This window comes from Nycticebus coucang, chromosome 17, assembly GCF_027406575.1.
Source record: "Nycticebus coucang isolate mNycCou1 chromosome 17, mNycCou1.pri, whole genome shotgun sequence".
NCBI lineage: Eukaryota > Metazoa > Chordata > Mammalia > Primates > Lorisidae > Nycticebus > Nycticebus coucang.
In genome coordinates this window covers 32,255,982-32,278,141 of record NC_069796.1, presented here as the reverse complement: position 1 = coordinate 32,278,141, position 22,160 = coordinate 32,255,982, and the positions used below count along the sequence as shown (strand labels likewise).

The following is a 22,160-nucleotide window of genomic DNA, read 5'->3' as shown; positions in this document are numbered from 1 at the left end:
AAGAGTCTCACTATGTCGCCCTCGGTAGAGTGCTGTAGCATCACAGCTCACAACAACCTCAAACTCTTGGGCTTAAGCGATTCTCTTACCTCAGCCTCCTAGGCAGCTGGGACGACAGGTGCCCACCACAACGTACGGCTACTTTTTGGTTGTAGTTGTCATTGTTGTACTGTTGTTTGGCAGGCCCCGGCTGGATTCTAACCCACCAGCTCCGGTGTATGTGGCTGGAGACGTAGCTGCTGAACTACAGGCACTGAGCCGAGGGCTTACTCTTTTAAATGTACACCAACAGCCTGAAGCCGAGGCTGAGAGGCCAGAGATTTCTTGCTCAGAGTCACAGCCAGTAAGTGGCTCAGAGGGCACTCGGTTATTAATCTGAAACTGACACCTAGGGGAGTTGGCCAGCGGAGGGGGGGTAGGGAGGACATGGAGGACTCTCACCAGGCTGAGGTTCTTGAAAGGAGAGTTGGGAGGTTGATGCTTGAGTGGATTTGCCCTTGCATTTTCCCCTGGCCTTGCTGTTGGCCCACACTAGCCCAGGGCATGGCTACTACTTGAGGTTCCTGGAGCCCCGTCTATCACCTCCCTTCCAGCCTCCCTGAAGTCTCCGCCTCCATTCCCCGCTCACCAGTCTCTGGGAGTTGGCTGGGCTTTTGTGTGCAGGTAAGAGATGGCCAGGTCGGGAAGCCCATAGTCCGTCCTCCGTCAGAAAGGGGCAACCCTTGAGCCTGGGAGGGTCATAATATCTGTCTTCCATTTCCTAGGATCTTAAAGGGGGCTCTTCTCAGTCAGATCTGAGTGCTCCACCCCACACAGAGCGCCCGGTCCCCACCTTGCCCCTATCAGCTCCCTTTTCACTTTAACACCCCACCCCATGAAACATCATTTCTAACTCGAGTCGGCACTTTCCCATTTAATCTGCCGCCTCCTTCCAGCAGCCTGTCCCGATTGCCTCCTCCTACAACGCCCCAGTTGCCTACTGCTTTAGCTTATGTCACAGATGGCTGTGAGCCAGTGCCCTGATTCTGTAGCCCGGCCCCTCCTCCACGGGGTCTTAGGTGCTTCCAGACTTTGAGGATGTTTGTTGGTCAAAGGCTAAGAGTGTGCAGAATCTTCATCTATCTCCATATCCCTTGTGTCTCGAAGCCTGCCTCCTCTGGGCCTTACGGGACGCTGGGACACCCAGTGGTGAACGAGATCACCCGTTAGGCTTTAGGCTTAATGGGGAGAAGTTGACGGTTCACTCCACATATTATCAACCAAGCCCAAAGGAAAGCAGGCCCTGGCTGGCCAGCTCGAACCGGCCTGACTTCCTGGCGCCGTGAGACCCAATAGGTGTCTCACAAAACCAAATTTCCTTTTTGCTAACGTCTCAAAATGCTCTCTAAATGACTACTAGCAGCTTTGCAGACAATGAAAAATTGTCTGCAAACTCAGCGCACAGGTGTTTTCTCCCAAGATTTTTCCAGCCTTGATAGGAGGCGATGAAAACATTGTGTCCAGGGCACCGCGCCCACTCACTGCAGCTTCTGTTTATTTGCGCCGTCCCGGCGCCCGCGCTGGGGCTGGGACTGCCCTCTGGGGTTCGAGGCCGGGGCGAGTTTTCATGCGGGAACTCGGAGGCCACCTCGTCCACCCAGGTTAGGCCTGCTTACAGCGCCACCTGCCACATCAGTTCCAAGGGGAGGTGTGTGTGTGTGTGTGCCTCCGGAGCACCGAGGCAGAGAAGGCTCCGGAGCCCCACGCGCCTTCTATAAGCGCCAGGACCTCTAGGTCACGGTTCAGCTAAAACGGAAGGCTACCTCCCCCTTCCAGAAAGCTTCCACCAGCTCGGAGGTTTCCAGCAAGGACCCGCGTGTCCCTGCGCACGCACACACAGTGCACACGTCAGCCCTACGCCTCCCCGTCGCCCCGTGCCAGGCGCACGCAGACCCTTACGCGCACCAGCACATGCCTGCAGCAGGCTCACGCGTCCGCCGCGGGCGCTGAGGGGCCGAGCGGGTAAGAGCATGGCTGGCGGGCTGGATGGGGACCCGGCCCGGGCCTGGGCGCTGTCCCGGGCGGTGCCTAGGGGCGGAGCTCACCCGGCTGAGCGCGCAGGGGGGGCGGGTCCGCGCCGCCGCCGTCCGCTCCGCCCCGCCCCGCCCTTGGCCCCGCCGGTCTCCCCTCTCGGTTCCTTCGCGCTGCAACCCCCGCCGTAGCCGCCGCCGAGATCGCTGCCACCGCCTCTCAGGTAGGTGCAGGGAACAGGGCCCGAGCTCCGTCCGCGCTCCGGGCCGCCGGCCGGGCCCTCGGGGAGTTTAGAGGGAGGAATGCGGGGGGAGCAGCGGCGAGGGCTGGGGGCCCTGGAGCAGGGCTCCGGGGACGGAGCAGGAGCAGCCGGCGCGGGCCTGGCTGCTGAGCTGCGGGCGGAGAAGGCCGTGCGGGCGTCTGCGGAGCGGAGGACGCAGGAGCGGGGGCCCTAGGGTCTAGAGCCGCCTGCGGCTGAGCGGCGAGAGGCCATCCGGACTTGCGGGCGGAAGGGCACTGGCCGCCGCGTGGAGGCCCGGCCGGCTGCCGATCTAGGTGACCTTCCCCGGCGGCGCCCTCTGGCCCTTGATCCCATCAGCGCTTGTCCGGCAGGAACCCGTCCGCCGCCCACGCTGGCCAAGCGGTGCTAGACCCGCAGGCCTGTGCGGGCCATGCTGCTGTCGCGGCGATGAGCTCAGGTGAAGACCGTGGCCTCGTGTCCCCGGCCCCACACGCCCTGGCCGGCCCATGCCTGGAGAAGTCGATGCCCAGCACCACTCGCGCGTGCGGGCGCCTTCTCAGGCGGAACGGGTGTCCCAAAGTGGACATAGGCCGCGGGGGCCGGGCTTGGGCTTGGGCCTGGGCCGGAGGTTAACCTCGGGGAAAGGAGGCCCTTAGGGGAACGATATGGCCTCCTTGGCCTTAGGAGGCATTTTTTGTTCAGTCGCTCATTCATTCACCTGATGCGGCAGTGTATTCAGGGAACTGGTTTGGAGCCCCTCGATGGATTTGAGGCCCGAAGTGCTAGTGATTTGTCCAAGGTCACACAGCAAGAGGGATACCAGATCTCAGCTTTGTCATCTGCAGAATGGGAACAATTACACCTCTCCTTTGTTGGGTTTGGGAAGAATTAAAATGAACTGATTAACAGGAAGGCATAACAACAGTGCTGGTATGGAGAAGGCCTAGGTAGAAACTCTGACACTTACCCTTAGGGCTTTTTTTGGAAGATAAGAGTGCATCCCCTGTAAACCATTTTGCTCCACGTGGTATTCTGGAAAGGGTTCAGTAAATGTAGCTCCTATTATTTTAAACATTATTGTTGCCCTATTATTAACAAGCATTTGAATACCGGGTATTGAGTAACTTTGAAGATGATTCATGAAAAATCCATAAGTTTACAGAATTGACAAGGTCAGGCCAGAGCAGTTTGCACACGCAGACCTTGGATGCGGGGTCGGATCTGGGCCTAGCCTAGGCTTGTTCTACCTGAGAACCCTCTCCCCTTGACCAGCCACCTGTCTCCAGAGGAGGTAAAGTGAAGAGCTTCTTTTTCCCCTCCTAATGTTATGTTGTTGGCAAGGCCAGGGCAGACTACTCAGGGCCAGCTGTCAATCTCTCCACCTCAGCTCTGGACTGCCTCCTAGGGGGTCAGGCTTATGCCCTGTGCAGCTCTGTCTTCTGTGCCTGGGATGGTGCTGCCTGACACACATTAGGTGCTTGAGAAGGCTCTCTGGGGGCAAATGCAGTCTTTGTGTCTACCCTTATTGACAGGGTTAGTAGGTGGCACACGTAGTAGGTGATCATTAGATATTTGTGGAATTATTGAATGGGCACATATAGGGCCTGCAAGCCCAGACCCTAGTCCCTCAATCTTGGACGTTGTTTAGAGGGTCACAGACATCTCACTTCCAGAAAATAGCATTGTCTAGCAGAGTCACAAATATTTAAAGAACTATAACAGTATATAGGGCGGCACCTGTGGCTCAAGGAGTAGGGCGCTGGTCCCATATGCTGGAGGTGGCGGGTTCAAACCTAGCCCCCGCCAAAAGCCAAAAAAAAAACCAAACAAACAAACAAAAAAAAACAACAGTATATATAGCCCTAGAGCAGTGAGAGGCAAAAGCTGTTTTCTAATTTGAAATACCTGCTTTAATACATTATCTCTATTCTGTGGCTTCCCAAGTTCCATGGGGAACTTGTTGAACTGGTGTTTCTGGGCTTGGAGGGAGGTTGACTTGGGTGAATAGGATTCTATAGAAGGCATTGGGCCTGTGCCCATCTTTCTCTGTTGGTGGGTGGGTCCATGGCTAGTGCTGGAGTTGTCCTAAATAAGGTGCTTGCCTCAGGAAGTAGAGATAGCACACAGTTGATTATTTAGTTTTATTTCTGCTATTCTAGAATGGGGCTATGGGTACAGCTTATTTGTAGCACAGAAGGCTGGGGCTCAGGTGGACCATACAGTGAGAGGTATCTGTGGGCCTCTGGCCTTGCTGAACACTAGATTAACTCAAAGCAGGTGGTGATGAAGGGCACTCACCTTCCACCTTTGCCAGTAAGATGCTCCTGATACATTGAAGCCTTTGCCCATGATGGTATCGTGTTTTTGGTGGTAGAGGTACAGGTGTGACCAAAGGCCAGCCGAGGCCTGGGGGTAGCCACTGAGAAGATGTGACCAGTGGGATCCTCAGCTAGGCCTGGGCACATTTGGCCATTTTACTCCTTACAGAGAGGTCAGGACAAGTGGGATTCTAAGCTCTTTATCCAGAACTGTGGTTGGGTCCACAATGAAGGCCTGACAGAAACTGTAGGTTTATCTAGTATCGGTCAAATTGCTTTGTTGTGCCTCAGTTTCTCTATTATATAAGTGCAGTTGTCATCGTCACAGTCATTGTCTGTTGAGGACTTGTTCAGGACCCTCCTGTGGTTTGAAGTATGTACTGTGGCACTGAGTCTACCACTACTCTGGAGGAGAGGTGAGGTGAGGTAGCAACCTGGCAGGAGTGGATTGGAGTTCAAGTTCTGGCCTGGCTAGTTGCACTGCTGGTGCTCTCATGCTGCACTGGCAACTCCAAGAGCACAGAGCTAATAGATGTGTATGCCTGTGAAAAGCAGAAATTGCTGATCAGGTGGGAGAGAGCGTTCTTTCACACCGATCAGAGTGCGCTTGTGCATGGCTGCGTGTAGGCCAGCTGTCAGTGGACAATGGTTAGTGGAGTCACCCCTGATCGTTGCAAGAACAGTGGTGCTGATTTTCTATTAGAAGGGTCAGTTTTCCCTGGGATGAGGTTGGAGATGTTCGTTCAGGACCTGGCTGGACAATATTCAGCTAAGCAATACCTCATTATGTATGGGGGCGGGGTGGACTCTGGACCCTGTGATTCAGGGTGACCTTTTGGCAACATGCTTATCAACCATTATTATAATAAGAAATATACAGAATGAAAACCTGTAATAAAATACTAGCTGTGTTTGTTCTATGCTTACCTTGTAGCAGCCACTGTACTAAGTGTTTTGTATGAATGAACTAATTCAGTACTCACAGTTATGCCCTTCTGGGTGCTCTTTCCCATTATTAGAGCTGAAGAAAAATGAGGTACAGAGAGGTTGTGACTTGTCCAAGGGTAGGATTGGCACTCGAGTCTGCTTGGCTTCCAAGGCTACCTGCCCAAGACTATGTTAACCCCACAGGGCCAAGCCAGGCAGCCAGGTTGGGGAACATCAGGTGCCTGGGGTCTGCAGGAGCCCCGGTGTACTTGGGACCGAGTCTCTGGCATGCTGGCTGCCAGCCCAGGCCATCTCCCCTTGGTGGGTGGGTGGGCAGGCTGCCCCTCATCAGTTACATGGTCCTGAGCCTCCTGGAAGGGTGTGCTGGTTGTGGTCCAGCGTCCAGGGTGTTCTAAAATAGAAGCGACCCTGGAAAGCTTGACTGTTCCCTGTGAGACTGTTGTGGAAGGGGGAGAGGGGAGGGCAGCTGTATTTGGAGTCCAGACCTGCCACCGCAGCACAGGGCCATTGGCTTTGCCAGCATCATGGAGACTGAACCAAGGACTGTTTCTTGGGCTGCTGCTTCCTGTCAAGAAAGAGAAAGTGCTGGGCTGTGGGTGTATGTGTGGGAGGCTCCCTCACCCCCTCTCCTAGTTGTCTTTTAGAGCTAGGCTTGCCTCCTTCTGGGGAAGATGCTTTTCCTTGTCCCCAGGGTTAGGGGGAGGTGCTTTTGGTCTAATGCCTGGCTGGTGGGATGCCCTTCTATAGTCTGGTCCAGTTTTGCCTTGGCAGACCACCTGGAATGGTGTTGAAGGAGGAGTAGAGCCAAAGCCTTGTCTGTAGTTCTCTTTTCCTGAGGGAAATCCTGGGATGATGACGATGATGGTGATGGATTGTGGTTGTTGTATTGGTCAGGATCTTTTCAGGAATCCAGTGCTTACTTACATGTGGCAATCCAAGAGAGTTTAATGAAGGGATTTGCAAAGATGTGAGGAGGCTGTAGGGTATCCATCAGGTGGGAGCCTGGGTCTGTTAACATACTGAGGCCTATTAGGGAGGGGGCCTCTGGCAGGAGCTATTGCCTTGGGTAGAGGAAAGTAGTCACTGTCTATGGGCCTAGTAGGGAGGGGGCCTAGGGGAAAAGTACTCCAACCCCACTCTTCTCTGAGCTACTAATCTCTGCAGGTGGCTGTCCATAATAGTTCACAGAGTGGAATGGAAAGTGGATCTTACCAGTGTCATTTATTTATTTTTTTAACCAGTGTCATTTTTCTTTCTTTGTCTTTTTTTTTGAGACAGAGTCTCACTATGTCGCCCTCAGTAGAATGCTGTGGTGTCACAGCTCACAGCAACCTCAAACTCCTGGGCTTAAGCGATTCTCTTGCCTCAGCCTCCCAAGTAGCTGGGACTACAGGTGCAGCCTGCCACAACACCTGGTTATTTTTTATTGAAGTTGTGATTGTTATTTAGCTGTTCCGGGCTAGGTTTGAACCACCACCCTTGGCGTATGTGGCTGGTGCTGTACCACTGTGCTACGGGCGCCGAGCCAGGAAGACACTCTTGTTAGTCTCATTTTATACATGAGCAAAATGAGACCCTAAAAGTATAAGGGGCTTGCTCAAGGTCACATAGCCAGTAAGGGCTAGAGCCAGAACTAGGACCTCTGCCAGGTAGATAGCCCTCCAGTAATCACTGTGCCCTGATGCCTGAGCACCTGGAAAAGGCTGTGACAGGTTGTCTTCTGGTCTTCAGGTCCTGGCTCTGCCATACCCTTGTCTTTGAAGGTGGTATCTCAACCCACTTGGGTGTTTCTGTGTTCAAGAGACTTCTCCCAGGTGTTACTGGCTGAGCCTTGGGGATCCACAGCCACCTTGCTGCCTGTACCAACCGTTGCAGTGGTTGTTGGCTCTTTGGGGTGCGAAGGCTCCCCTGTTGGTTCTTTTTGAGGGACCCTCTGCAGAGAAGAGAGCATATTTCAAGGTGGAAGTTGTTGTGGGTGCTTGGTGAAGGGACTGAGCCCATTCTTCTCAGTGGCACCTAGGGACAACCCCTGCCTGGTAGGCAGTGAAAGGCCTGGAGGAAGAGCAGGAGGAATGCTACTTCCTCTGGGGACAAGTGCCCCAGGCAGTTCTCATGCACACTGAAGTTAGGGAGCTCTGCCCTGCTCCTGCCTGCTGGACAAGGTGGCAGTGGTCGGCTGGGAGAGGAATATTCCCCCACAGGCCTTGCCTAACAGCCCTGCCATCCCAGTGTAGTTTGAATCTGTTGTTGGAACCAGCATAGACACTCCTCTCTATCTAGGTAGTTTTTCCTTCTGGCATCTCTACTGCAACAGCCTGTTGGAATGTGACTTGTTGACATAACAAGGCTCAATTTCAGGCATAGTTGTTGGCTTTTAAAATTTTCTGTCCTTGAAAAAATTATCAATATACCCAAACTTAAATAATGAAGCAGAATAAGAAATGAAAATCTTACTTGGATTCTACTCCTTCCTCCAAAACTTCCTTCCCTCTCCAGAAGCATCTTGAAGGCAGCCCCAATCTGCAGATTGGCTCGGGTCCTTCCACATGCTCTTCCATATATTGACAAATTCATGAACATAGAAAAGTTTTCCTCTGATTATGTGGAATTACAAATTTTTTGTGACTTGCTTTTTTCTTCAGTTAATAATGTCATAGCTTTCTCTGCTGCCTTGTTGTTTTTGACTACAAGTGGTGTTCTGTAGTTTGCAAGTATGGCACCTTAATTTTTGTTCACTCATTTCCTTATTGATGGACATTTAGGTTGCTTCTGGGGTTTGTTTTACAGATGCTTCACAAAGGGTGCTGCAGTGATCATCCTTGTGTGTACATCCTTGGGTGCCTTGTGGGACTACTATGGGGTGGCTTCTGAGGAGTGGAATTTGCTGCTTGAGTTAATACTTCAAAAAGAGTGTACCTGTGGTACTTCCACTTGGTGTGCACGGGAGTGGATATTTTCCACACCCTCACCTACAATGAATATTGACAATGCATATTGTCATTTACATTTTTGCCAATTTGCTGGTTAAGTGAGCTTCCTAAACACAGATGTCAGTCACTCTGCAGTGGCTCCCTGTGGGCCTTAAAAAAAGTCCATGCTTGGTTTGGAGGTCAGGAGCTTATATCTGAAGGCCCTTTTTTTTTTTAGACAGTGTCTCACTTTGTTGCCCTAGGTAGAGTGCTGTGGCATCATAGCTCACAGCAACCTCAATCTCCTGGGCTCAAGTGATCCTCTTGCCTCAGCCTCCTGAGGAGCTGAGACTGTAGGTGCTGGGCAAGAGGATAGTTTTTCTATTTTTTATTTGGTAGAGACGGTGGTGGTGGGGGTGGTGGTTTAGGGGGATTGAAGGTTTTGCTCTTGCTCAAGCTGGTCTCGAACTTCTAAGCTCAGGCAGTCCACCTGCCGGGGCTTCCCAGAGTGCTATGCCTGGCCCTTGAAGGCACTCTTGAGCTGAAGCAGGGGGTGCTAGTGGGACCTGGGTGGTGCTGCAGTCACCCTGCAGAGGGTATTCCAGCTTTCTGGTTACATTGTAATGTAGTTAGTCCCTATTATTAGACACTAAGTTTCCATTCTCCCGCCCCTTTTATGATAATAATTTTCTCATGGCTCATTTGCTCATCAAACAGACATTTATATTGGATGTCTACTATGTGTCAGGCCTTAGCACCTTTGTAAACATAGCTTTTTCCATGTTTTTGGATAAATTTATACATGACAGGCTCTGGGATGTTTTTAGTTTAAGGATATGATTTAGGGGTAGGTGTGGCGGGGATGGGGTGAGGGCACTGTGAGCAGAGCAGCTGTTGCTGCCATGCAGCTGATGAGACAAGGCAATCGGTCCTGTACCCCCACGACAGAGGTTACGTAAGTGACATGCAGGCTATACTGGGTGATAGATACACTATCCTTCCCCTTTGAGCTTCCAGTATGGGCAGGATTTTCATTCCTCAGCTGGAGCGGAGCTTGCATAATTTGTTCAAGGTCAGCCAGGGAAAGGTTGGGTAGGTAGCCTGGCAGGCTGTGGAGGGGAACCAGAGACTCCTGTCTCCTGATGTGATTTGCTGGGCCTTCTCAAAGTCATCAGTAACTGCAGGCAGGTCTGCTCAGCCTGGCCCCGCTGTCCCCCTGTTTCCCACTCACAATGGAAATGAAGCCCCAGGCTCTGTCCTGAAGCCAGGCAGAGAGACCTGTGGTCCTGTCTCCCGCCAGGATGCCCTCTGATTTCTGTGTGTCCAGGGCTGCCTTTCCTGTGCCACACTGCCCTGCTTCACAGTCAGCCTCTGGAGGTTGGGCTTTGAACGCACAGGGGTGCTGCAGAGACAGCTGTGTGTTGGTGACTAACTGTATGGGGAATGATTTGGAACAGATCCAGGCAGAAGGAGGGGCTGGGAGGGGCCAGGGCCAGGGTCAGGGTTCACCCTTCAAGTCAGCACCCAGGCGGGGTATTAAGTGAGAAAACAGGATGCCAAATTCTCTCTCCTCCAGTCCTGGCCTGAGAAGACTAATGCACATCATTGATTACAACTGTACTCCATATACTCCAGGGAAAAAGTGCAGCCTCACAGCAGGTGGTGGGGGCCTGTAGTGAAGGAGAGAGGCATCCATTGCTGTCTTCGATGGTGCTATCTCAGGCTCAGGCGTGGACTTGACTCTGGCCAGCCAGTGGTTCTGTGCATCCTCTCTGCCAGGTCCCACACTGGGGATGATGCTTACCTGAGCCCCCAGAACAGGGGAGACTATACTGTCTTGAACATAGACTGTCTTGTCTATGTTCAAAAGAGATGGGAAGAGAGTGTGGCATACAAAATGAGGAAGCCAGCATCCAGGATGGCTTAAATCAAGTGTTGACACTTAAGGATGTGTTTTAGTTAACTGGCAAGTTCACTTACAAGTGGTTGGTACCAAATAAGTAAAGTGTTGTGGGACTTCAAAGAAGGGCACCTGTAGCCCCACAAGAACCTGGCCTTATCTGAGCTCAGCTGTCCAACCCCCTTGTCCTTGGATCGTAATCTCCTTAGGGGCCTTGTATTTCAGGCTGATGTTTGCTTTGGGTGGAGTGTTTTTTGACAGGTGGCTTTGCTTGTTGGGTTTGGGGGATTAGCTCTGAGAGCTGGCATTTGGGGAACATTTAATGGTGAGTGCTCTGCCTTTCCCCAGAGGGAGGGTCCAGTCCAGATGTGAAGGCTGTTGTGTCTGGGAGGCAGATCCTGGAGCCTTCTCCCTGAGGCCAGGGGACTGGGGTCTTAGCTGACTCACAGATATTGCCATTAGGCTGCTTCCCCACCAGGCCAGGAATGGGGCAGCATGGGAGAGAGGTTCTCGGTCCACTGATGGACCTTGGCAGGGGTGGAGAATGTTCTGGGCCTTTTGCTAATATATTCTGCAAATCTGCTTGGGGCTGTATTGCCTCAACTTTCAATCCCAAGTTGTTTTATGTTGGTTTCTCCTAGGAAGGGGCCAGGCCCATCTGTGGCTGAGACATGTGCCATTAGGCAGGGGGTATATCTTGGGGACCTGGTGTCTGGTTTCCTGGTGTCCTGGAGTGGATATGCCTACAGGGTTAGTTTGGGAAGAAGGAATAAGGAAAGGGGAGTCCCTAGACTTGAAAGAGCTAAGTGGGGGCAGCCTAAATTGGATTTCCCCCCTTCCCTCTGCTCTGACCCTAATGTGGGCTGCTCATGGTTCCATCCTGATCATGTACAAGAAATATCAACAGCAGTGACAAAAATAGGACAGAGTAAACAGCTCACAGCTCACTGCTCTTCTCTGCTCCGATACAAAAGCGAGCTGGGACAGAACTAACCAAGTACCTGGAAAAAGTAAAATAGGACCTGAACCACAATTTCAACATCTAAAATTTATAGCTATTTATTTTACAATGTACTCAGTGATTCTGGGGACTGTTTGAAGTTTAATTTCACTTTAAATTAAAGCCTTGGTCAGGAATACAAGTCAATTGTGATGTTGTTCCCCTGGGATCGATCACAGGAACTACTTTATAGTAGGCTCCCTGCCACCTACCAGGAACGTGTTTATTTGTGTGAGTGCACATACCTGTAACCTCAGATGGGATGTGTGCAGATTCATTTTGATAATTTAGGTATACTGCATTTTAAAAGTGAGTAGGACTGTTCTTCTGATTCATTGAGACCAATGATTTTTGGAATTTTGTGTACACAGCGTGCACAATAGGTCAAAACAAAGCTTATCAGGGATGTAGTGTGGTCCTTGGGGCAAATACTATTTGACTTATTCTTCCCTGAACACTGAGGTCCTTAGTAAATGTTTGTTGTCTGACTTAGTAATAGCAACAATCCCAAGTAGTACTTTGATAGAAGTCACACTGGAGCTCAGTGGCTCAATAAATGTTTAAATTAATTTTTTTGGAGGATGTGTTTGTATTTCTTTTTTCTTTTTTTTTTTTCCAAGCCAAACTGTATCCAGCTTTATTAAAGATACTTTTCATAAACAATCATGGTATTTTAGGCAGGACATGGGCAGACGATCGTTAACAGTATACAACAACTTTCAAACTCCCTTCTTCAATGTTCTACCAAAAATCAGAAAGCCACTATAAAACCCAATGAAGTCTTCATTTGATGCTCTGAACAGGGAAGTTTAGAGTGAGGGTTGACATTTCACATTTAGCATGTTGTTTAACAACTTTTCACAAGCCGACCCTAACTTTCAGGAAATGAAATGAAAATGGTAGAATTTATCTGAAGATCCAACAATCTACAAATGGAACCACTGCTCTTTTGAGGGATGCATCTCAGTGGTATTATTGAAAAAGTCCAGATTCCTTGATATACTGGTAACCAATTATTGGGGGTCAGGTCACAAGAGGTGACTGGGTTTAAGGGAGTTAAGACTATGCTGAAGACTGAGGGAGAATAGGACATAAAAACAAATTAGTTTTTCCATACCACAAGGCATTTGTGCCAAGGTGGCTGTGTGTCAACATCAGGGAATCCCTCCTCTTGGGAGCCAAGAGGAAGTCTCAAAACTAGAGGGAAAAACATTTTCCCTCATATCAATCTAGCTTTAGAGACATTCTATTAGTGACATATGCCCCTTCCCCCAAAAACAATGAAGTGTTCTGTGTGCTAACAACATAGATTAAAAAAAAAAAAAAAAAGTAAAACAAAATTCTGCATTTTTATAAAACTTGATAAAAAATAGTATTTCAAACTGTACAGTCACCAGAAGTACACAGTTACTGTGTACACACACTTCACTTGGCATCTCCAGCACCTGCAGCTTTCTGGGCCTGGTCTGTTTTGGCATCTCCGTTTTCTGCAGGGTTGTTCCCCTCCTCGCCAGCGTCAGCTTTTCCCTTTTTCCCTTTGGGTGCCTTCTCTCCCTTCTTTGCAGGGGCCTTTTTAGGCTTGGGCTCTGGTTTTGGAGGAGCAGGTTTAGCAGACAACCTTGCGGATCTTCTCTGTGGTTCGCCCTTTGCCTTGGCTTTATCTCCTTTAGCTTCCCCTTCAGCCTTTCTCTTGGGCATGGTGGCAGTGGCGGCGGGACGTAGGCGCTGTACGCAGGGATGCAGCCACGCGCGAGCTTTGGTCGGTCCGGGGGTCGTTCTCGCCTCCTCTTCCTCACACTGCTCCTGTATTTCTTTTTTTTTTTTTTTTTGTGGAGACAAGAGTCTCACTGTACCGCCCTCGGGTAGAGTGCCGTGGCGTCACACGGCTCACAGCAACCCCCAACTCCTGGGCTTAAGCGATTCTCTTGCCTCAGCCTCCCGAGTAGCTGGGACTACAGGCGCCTGCCACAACGCCCGGCTATTTTTTTGTTTCAGTTTGGCCGGGGCTGGGTTTGAACCCACCACCCTCAGCATATGGGGCTGGCGCCCTACTCACTGAGCCACAGGCGCCGCCCTGCTCCTGTATTTCTTTCCATGTGAGGGGTTACCTAATGGGTACTGCATTCTCTGTGAGGAATATGAAACTCTATTAAGTGGGTTCCCCTAGACGGTGAAAGTTTTGTGAAAAGTTGGGCTTACTTTGGCGCATAGTAGGTATTCCATAAATATTTGTTGAATTAATGAATTCAGAATCTTTTAAGAAATACATTGCCATGAAGAGTTCTGATTTCTATTCAGTACATTTAATGTCCTAGCAGCCGACATTTTGTAAGAAGATATGTTTTATTGGCAAGAGTCCTGCAATTCAGGAAAACAGCTGGCTCATGGGAATATGTCTTTAACAGTTAATTCATTCAGCAAATATTTACCAACTCCTACTATGTTCTGGCCTGTGCTCAGTGCTGGGGATGCCAAGGAAAAGAAGTCTAAAGTAAGGCTGATCCCCTGTCAACAAAGATGTATTGGATGTCTCAAGCTCTGGCCACAAAAAGGATAAAATAGCACAAGTTTCTTAGTCCACATCTGGGAGGATAAGCTACCTGGAACTCATAGTACTAGATGATTTTTACTGGTTGCTAATTATATCTATTAATTTTTAATTTTTTATTTTTTAGAGACAGTTTAACTTTGTCGCCCTCGGTAGAGTGCTGTGGCGACACAGCTCACAGCAACCTCTGGCTCTTGGGCTTAGGCGATTCTCTTGCCTCAGCCTCAGCCTCCCAAGTAGCTGGGACTATAGGCACCCACCACAACGCCTGCTACTTTTTGTTGCAGTTTGGCCGGGGTTGGGTTCAAACCCGTTACCCTCGGTTTTTGGGGCTGGTGCCCTAGTCACTGAGCCACAGGTGCTGTCCTATATCTATTAATTCTTACCGATGGAAAACTATTAATAATTTTCCTAATTACCAATGCATTTATTCTGGTGGTTCTTTTATTATAGCAGAAGATGGCTGTGCCTCCCACGTATGCTGATCTTGGCAAGTCTGCCAGGGATGTCTTCACCAAGGGCTACGGTGAGTGTTGTGTTGCAGGGAGGGAGGGGCCTTTCACACACTGGGTTGTCGTGTTTGAGAGTTTACCCATAACAGTTTTGGAGACGTGGGTCAGGCAGCTGTTTACAACTTACATGTCAGGAAAAAAAGATAAGCTCTCTGTGTCTAGTGAAGCAGTTTTTTTTTTTTTTATCATTATTTTTATTAAATCATAGCTGTGTACATTGATATGATCATGGGGCATCAATCACTAGCTTCACAGACCATTTGACACACTTTCATCACACTGGTTAACATAGCCTTCCTGGCATTCTCTCAGTTACTGTGCCAAGACACTTACGTTCCACATTTACCAAGTTTCACATATACCCTTGTAAGATGCACCGCTGGTGTAATCCCAGCAATCCCCTTCCCTCTACCCACCTCCCCTCTCCCTCCCCTCCCTTTCCCCTTTCCCCCTATTCTTAGGTTGTAACTGGGTTATAGCTTTCATGTGAAAACCCTAAATTAGTTTCATAGTAGGGCTGAGTACATTGGGTACTTTTTCTTCCATTCTTGAGATACTTTACTAAGAAGAATATGTTCCAGCTCCATCCATGTAAACATGAAAGAGGTAAAGTCTCCATCTTTCTTTAGGGCTGCATAATAGTCCATGGTGTACATATACCACAATTTATTAATCCATTCGTGGATCGATGGGCACTTGGGCTTTTTCCATGACTTAGCAATTATGAATTGGGCTGCAATAAACATTCTGGTACAAATATCTTTGTTATGATGTGATTTTTGGTCTTCTGGGTATATTACAGTAGAGGAATTACAGGATTGAATGGCAGATCTATTTTTAGATCTCTAAGTGTTCTCCATATATCTTTCCAAAAGGAATGTATTAATTTGCATTCCCACCATCAGTGTAGAAGTGTTCCCTTTTCTCCACATCCACGCCAACATCTCTGGTCTTGGGATTTTGTGATATAGGCTAGTCTCACTGGAGTTAGATGATATCTCAAAGTAGTTTTGATTTGCATTTCTCTGATGATTAAAGATGATGAGCATTTTTTCTTTTTTTTTTTTTTTTTTTTTTGCACTTTTTGGCCGGGGCTGGGTTTGAACCCACCACCTCCGGCATATGGGGCTGGCATCCTACTCCTTTGAGCCACAGGTGCCGCCCAATGGTGAGCATTTTTTCATATGTCTGAAGGCTGCGTGCCTGTCTTCTTCAGAGAAGTTTCTCTTCAAATCCCTTGCCCAGCCTGCGATGGGATCCCTTGTTCTTTTCTTTTCTTTTTTTGTAGAGACAGAGTCTCACTTTATGGCCCTCGGTAGAGTGCCGTGGCCTCATACAACTCACAGCAACCTCCAACTCCTGGGCTTAAGCGATTCTCTTGCCTCAGCCTCCTGAGTAGCTGGGACTACAGGCGCCCGGCTATTTTTTGGTTGCAGTTTTGGCTGGGGCCGGGTTTGAACCTGTCACCCTCGGTATCTGGGGCCGGCGCCTTACTGACTGAGCCATAGGGGCCGCCTGCTTGTTCTTTTCTTGCTAATGCGTTTGAGTTCTCTGTGGATTCTGGTAATTAAACCTTTGTCAGAGACATAACCTGCAAATATTTTCTCCCATTCTGATGGCTGTCTGCTTGCTTTACTTACTGTGTTCTTGGCTGTGCAGAAGCTTTTTAGTTTGATCAAGTCCCAGTAATGTATTTTTGAAGCTGCTTCAATTGCCCGGGGGGGGGGGGGGGTCCTCCTCATAAAATCCTCGCCCAGACTGATTTCTTCAAGGGTTTTCCCTGCACTCTCCTCTAGTATTTTTATAGTTTCATGTCTTAAGTTTAAATCTTTAATCCAGTGAGAGTCTATCTTAGTTAATGGTGAAAGGTGTGGGTCCAGTTTCAGTCTTCTGCAGGTTTCCAGCCAGTTCACCCAGCACCATTTGTTAAATAGGGAATCTTTTCCCCACTGAATGTTTTTAATTGGCTTGTCAAAGATTAAATAACGGTAAGTAGCTGGATTCATCTCTTGGTTCTCTATTTTGTTTCAGACATCTACTTCTCTGTTTTTGTGCCAATACCATGCTGTTTTGATCACTATCGATTTGTAGTATAGTCTGAGGTCTGGTAGCGTAATTCCTCCTGCTTTGTTTTTATTTCTGAGTAATGTCTTGGCTATTCGAGGTTTTTTCTGATTCCATATAAAACGAAGTATTGTTTTTTCAAGATCTTTAAAGTATGACAGTGGAGCTTTAATAGGGATTGCATTGAAATTATATATTGCTTTGGGTAGTATGGACATTTTAACAATGTTGATTCTTCCCAGCCATGAGCATGGTATGTTTTTCCATTTGTTAACATTTTTAGCTATTTCTTTTCTTAGAAGTGAAGCAGTTTTGATTGTACACTCAGTAGTGGCAGGCTCATGAATTGCTGCTGAAGAGTAGTCATTCTTGTTTTCTCTTCTAAGCACGGAGCAGCATGGTGGCTGCTGCTGCCATGGAGCTCGGCTTCTAAATTTAGCCTGTCTTCAGGCGTGTGCCCACGAGGCCCCATGACTGTGTCTGCCAGCTGTCAGACATCTTTGAGAGCCCGCTGGGAGCGTAGGTGGGGCCCAGGTGGGGTCTGTGCCCTTTCTGTCTGCTGTTGTTCATAGCAACTTGGTCAGCGCATGCTTCCTTTTAACAAAAGTATTTTGAAGGCCAAGTACAGTGGCTCACACCTGTAATCCCAGCACTCTGGGAGGCTGAGTTGGGTGCATTGCTTGAGCTCAGGAGTTTGAGACCAGCCTGAGTAAGAGCGAGACCCTGGATATTGTGATAAGCACCTGTAGTCCCAGCTACTTGGGAGGCTGAGGCAAGGGGATCACTTGAGCCCAGGGGTTTGAGGTTGCTGTGAGCTGTGATGCTATGGTACTCTAGCAAGGGTGACAAAAAGTAAGACTCTATCTTAAAGAAAAAAAATTTTTTTTGAGACAGAGTCTCACTGTCGCCCTCGGTAGAGTGCTGTGGCGTCACAGCTCACAGTAAACTCCAACTCTTGGGCTTAAGTGATTCTCTTGCCTCAGCCTTCCAAGTAGCTGAGACTATAGGCACCCACCACAATGCCTGGCTGTTTTCTGGTTGCAGTTGTCATTGTTGCTTAGCAGGCCTGGGTTGGGTTCGAACCCACCACCTTAGGTGTATGTGGCCAGTGCCCTGCTGACTGAGCTACAGGCACTGGGAAGAAAAATTTTTTTGAAACAGTCTTAAGTGAGGCAGAAGTGCTGTTTTCGAGTTAGCTTTATTAACAGTTGTCTTCTTCTTTCTTTAGGATTTGGCTTAATAAAACTTGATTTGAAAACAAAATCTGAGAATGGATTGGTAAGTTGTCTAACCCACATTGAACGTGGGGATTTATTGTAGATCAATAAGTAACTGCCACGTCCTGGCTGACAAAGCCAAAGGAAGGCTTGGTTTTTGAGTGTGGCAGTGTGTGGTTGTCACATTCACTGCATCCTCTAGATCAGGCGTCCTCAAACTTTTTAAACAGGGGGCCAATTCACTGTCCCTCAGACTGTTGGAGGGCTGGACTATAGTTAAAAAAACAAACTATGAACAAATTCCTATGCACACTGCACATATCTTATTTTGAAGTAAAAAAACAAAATGGGAACAAATACAATCATACCGCCTCATGTGGCCTGCGGGCCACTGTTTGAGAACCCCTGCCCTAGATGTTGGTGGGTGTTCCAGGGGCACCCCGCCAATAGGCCTCTAATTCAGCAGCTGTTAATACTTATGGGAAAATGGGGGCAGGTTTCAGCTTTAGTTTTCCTTGGCCTTCTTAATTTTAAAATTGACCTATGTTTAATCACGTAATTTTTAGCAGTCCCTTTTAGATTGTGCATGCCGTGATTGTTGGAAAGAAGTTTCAGGTTTGAATTACTGCTCTGTCATCTTCAGCTCAATGCTTTTTCTCTGTATTAGCCTGAAGACAGGATGGAGTTGGGGGGTGGTGCTGGATCGCTTTCCTGTCCAGACTGAAGAGTTGTAGGGGAGGAAGGAAGCTGTCTTCATAAGGTTCCTTTAAGTAGCAGGCTCCTTTACCACCATCCCTACTTTAATTATCTAATTGAATTGTAGAATTGGCTTTTGCCCTGACATATTTAGGATCTTGCCTCTGGCATAAAGGCAGGTTACAGAGTGAAACCAAGTGAGTGGTGGGGGGCAGACTGTGACTCTCTCTCCTTTGAAGGAATTTACAAGTTCAGGCTCAGCTAATACTGAGACCACCAAAGTGACCGGCAGTTTGGAAACCAAGTACAGATGGACCGAATATGGCCTGACGTTTACAGAGAAATGGAACACTGACAACACGCTGGGCACTGAGATTACCGTGGAAGATCAGGTAATGGCTACCGTGAAAAGACAAGGATTTATTAATTCACATCTGCTGGCCTGCCTTGTGACTAAACCTGCTGGCAAATTTCTTTTCTGTTCAGCTTGCACGTGGACTGAAGCTGACCTTCGATTCATCCTTCTCACCTAACACTGGGTAAGACTCTCATGTGTTCTCTCCACAAGGACGTTCTGTGATGTTGCAGGCAGTGGAAGCCCTTTGGGACTAAGGATTTGGGGGGTAGGGCTGACACCACCTAAAAGGCAGCCTCCTACACCTAGAGATTTAAGTTCTCTGTTTTTTTTGAGACAGAGCCTCAAGCCGTCGCCCTGGGTAGAGTGCTATGGCATCACAGCTCACAGCAACCTCCAACTCCTGGGCTCAAGCGATTCTCCTGCCTCCGCCTCCCAAGTAGCTGGGACTACAGGCGCCCACTATGATGCCCGCCTATTTTTTGGTTGCAGCCATCATTGTTGTTTGGTGGGCCCCGGGCTGGAGTTGAACCTGCCAGCTCAGGTGTATGTGGCTGGTGCCTTAGCCTCTTGAGCCACAGGTGCCGAGCCAAGTTCTCTGGTTTTGATTCAGTGCCAGGGGACACATCCATCCATTAATGGAGAGCTATGATGAGCACTCCTGAATTCAGGAATGGAATTTACCCAACAAATGTATTTTGAGGCCTCCTGTGGCTTGATTCTGTGTCCATCTGAGGATCTGAGGGTGCCCAGGTCATGTTTGCTACCTCCAAAGAGCTAGCTTGCTTCCTTCCTTCCTTTTTTTTAGAGACAGAGTTTCACTTTGTCACTTTTGGTAGAGTGCTGTGGCATCACAGCTCACAGCAACCTCCAGCCCTTGGGCTCAGGCGATTCTCTTGCCTTAGCCTCCGGAGTAGCTGGGACTACAGGCACCCACCACAACACCCAGTTATTTTTTTGTTGCAATTTGGCTGTGTCTGGGTTCAGACCTGCCACCCTTGGTATATGGGGCTGGTGCCCTACTCACTGAGCTGCAGGCACCCCCCCCTTTTTTTTTTTTTTTTTTGAGACAGTTTCACTATGTGGCCTTCAGTAGAGTGCCATGGCGTCACATCTCACAGTAACTTCAAACTCTTGGGCTTAAGCTATTCTCTTGCCTTAGCCTCCCAAGTAGCTGGGACTACAGGCACCTGCCACAATGCCCGGCTATTTTGTTGTTGTTGTAGTTGTCATTGTTGTTTAGCAGGCCCAGGCTGGGTTTGACCCGCCAGCTCCAGTGTATGTGGTGGGTGCCCGAGCCTTTTTTGTTTTTTGTGAGACACGGTTTTGCTTTGCTACCTAGGCTGCAATGCAGTAGTACAATCATAGCCTTGAACTCCTGGGCTCAGGTGATCCTCTTATCTCAGTCTCTAGAGTAGCAAGGACTACAGGTGTGTGGCACTATGCTCAGCTAATTTTTTATTTGTAGAGACAAGATCTTGCTGTGTTGCCCAGGCCAGCCTCAACTCCTGGCTTCAAGCAATTCCCCTGGCTCAGCCTCCCAAAGGGCTAGGATTATAGGTATGAGCTGTCACACCTTTCGAATGGAAGTTTGGACCAGTGTTCAGCAGCATTTTATAATTAGATTCTGCACTGTTAGTGTTCTTTGGCCTCATCCATGGAGGCTGCAGGATTTCTGGATAGTGATGCTGTATTTCGTGTGAGTTAGGCTGCTGAATAAGTGGTCAAGGCTAAAGGGTAAGGGGTGACATTTGGAAGCAGGGCTAACTGGTCACTCTTTCCAGCCTCATTTCTTCAGTTTGGAGGACTCTTCTCCCAGCTTCCTGCTTAGGGACACTGAGAGTGTGTGGGTTTAGCTGCCGGGCGGCTCCTGAGGCTATATTTTGTGCCTCAGGCCTCTGGCTACCAATAGATTAGGCTCTCTGGGTCATCAACACATCAGAAGTCAAGATGGGATGTTGCTCTGCTGTAACTCCTGGGTGTTTTTTGCAGTGCCTAGAAGGAATTATTCCTTTCTAGAATATATTCCTGTTTTTCTCTACTCCAAGTGGTGGGTCTCCTAAACCTGGAGAGGGTTCTTTTGTACACTGATGATGGGATCAATGGCATGTATTAAATTGTAGTTTTTAAAAATTATGGTAAAATATGCCTATAAAATGTATCATTTTAAGTGTATAGCTCAGTTGCATTATAAATTTCATTTTTTGCCATTGCATATTATTTTCCTTTCTCCCTCCTTCCTGTTTCCCATTCTAACAAATATTTATTAGAGGGAGTATCTACTAAGTCCGCAGACCCTGTACTGGCCACAGGGTGCCCACAAGGCAACGGGGCAGACAAGGCTTTTACTCTCTAGAGCTAAGTCTTTTTATAACCAGGTTAACGGTGATCTGAAGATGGCGATTTGCTCCTGTTCTCTCTGTTGTGGTTTCTTGTGCTAGGAGCACTCCCCCCAGGGAACCCTGGCATGCTATCCGAGAGAAGTTATCCAGAGAGACCCTCTAACGGGATGAGGGGCTGGAGGATGTGGCCACATGCTTGAATTTGCTGCCTGGGACTTTGCTTGCTGCCCTGAGGTGGCATGCTTTGGGATTCACATTAGCTTTGGGAGATTTGCAGAGGTCTCCGGGTCCTATAGTAATATGCTTAGGAAAGTTGAAAACAAATTTAGCTTTTTATTTTAAAATAATTTTGTATGTACAAAAATGTATAATAATAGTATGCAGAATTCCATTATACATGTATCCTCCATCTGCCTTCCCCAACATTAACATCTTACCTACCTATAATGATCAGAACTAGCAGATTAACATTGATATGCAGGTAACCAATCCATTGTCCCACTGACATCTCCCTTCTGGTCAGTGATCCAGTTCAGGATCCTAAATTGCTTTTAGTGTCCAGTCTCCTTTGTTCCTAATCTGGCACATATTCTCAGTCTTTCTCTGTCTTTCATGACCTTGACACTTTCAAGGAAGAGTAGCCAATTATTTTGTGGAATATCCTGCAGTCTGAATGTGTCTAATGGTTCCTTATGATTAAATTAAGGTTATGCCTTTTTGGCCGTCATCCAAGTGACACTGTGCTGTGTGTTCTTCTCAGAGCTGTATCAGGAAGGATGTATCAATATACCTCATTTCTGGTGGTGGTAGTTTTGATCACTTAGTTAAAGCGGCATTTGCCAAGTCTCTTTACCAGAAGAGACTCTGTAATTAATAAGCGTCTTGTGTGGAGACACTTGGAGACTGTGCAGATATTCTAGTTCTTACCACATTTTTTGCTCACAAACAGTCATATCCATTGGTGATTCTTGCCTGTAACAGTTAATGCTTGGCAAATGGTGATTTTCTGTTCCCATCATTCCTTCACTGTTAACTGGGGTTCTGCTTTAAGAAGAGCTGTCCCCATAGAAATTGATTTTATTTAATTCATTATTTATTTA

The 22,160-nt window shown here is 48.3% G+C and overlaps 2 protein-coding genes across 7 annotated transcripts in view; one reads left to right on the top strand and one right to left on the bottom strand.

Moving 5' to 3' along the window:
* The first annotated feature begins 647 nt into the window (after positions 1-647).
* Positions 648-22,160, top strand: part of VDAC1 (voltage dependent anion channel 1) — a 36,241-nt gene continuing 14,728 nt past the window's right edge. Inside the window, exons 1-5 of one of the 6 annotated variants that reach the window (XM_053567467.1) lie at positions 648-663; positions 14,328-14,400; positions 17,679-17,728; positions 18,603-18,755; positions 18,850-18,902. In XM_053567467.1, coding sequence (XP_053423442.1) covers positions 14,334-14,400; positions 17,679-17,728; positions 18,603-18,755; positions 18,850-18,902 — 323 coding nt within the window. In that variant the 5' untranslated portion in view covers positions 648-663; positions 14,328-14,333. Of the gene's footprint in view, positions 664-1,982; positions 2,002-2,082; positions 2,234-2,692; positions 2,709-3,526; positions 3,543-14,327; positions 14,401-17,678; positions 17,729-18,602; positions 18,756-18,849; positions 18,903-22,160 lie in introns of those variants that run through there. The other 5 variants (XM_053567466.1, XM_053567463.1, XM_053567464.1 and 2 more) reach the window with 5 other exon arrangements.
* LOC128569306 (non-histone chromosomal protein HMG-17-like) lies at positions 12,622-13,024 on the bottom strand. Its single transcript, XM_053567470.1, has one exon. The coding sequence runs from the start codon at positions 13,022-13,024 to the stop codon at positions 12,752-12,754; it is 273 nt and encodes a 90-aa protein (XP_053423445.1). The 3' UTR covers positions 12,622-12,751.

Coding starts and splice junctions, on each gene's coding strand:
- LOC128569306 (XM_053567470.1), bottom strand. CDS start 13,024: ATGCCCAAGAGAAAGGCTGAAGGGGAAGCTAAAGGAGATAAAGCCAAG.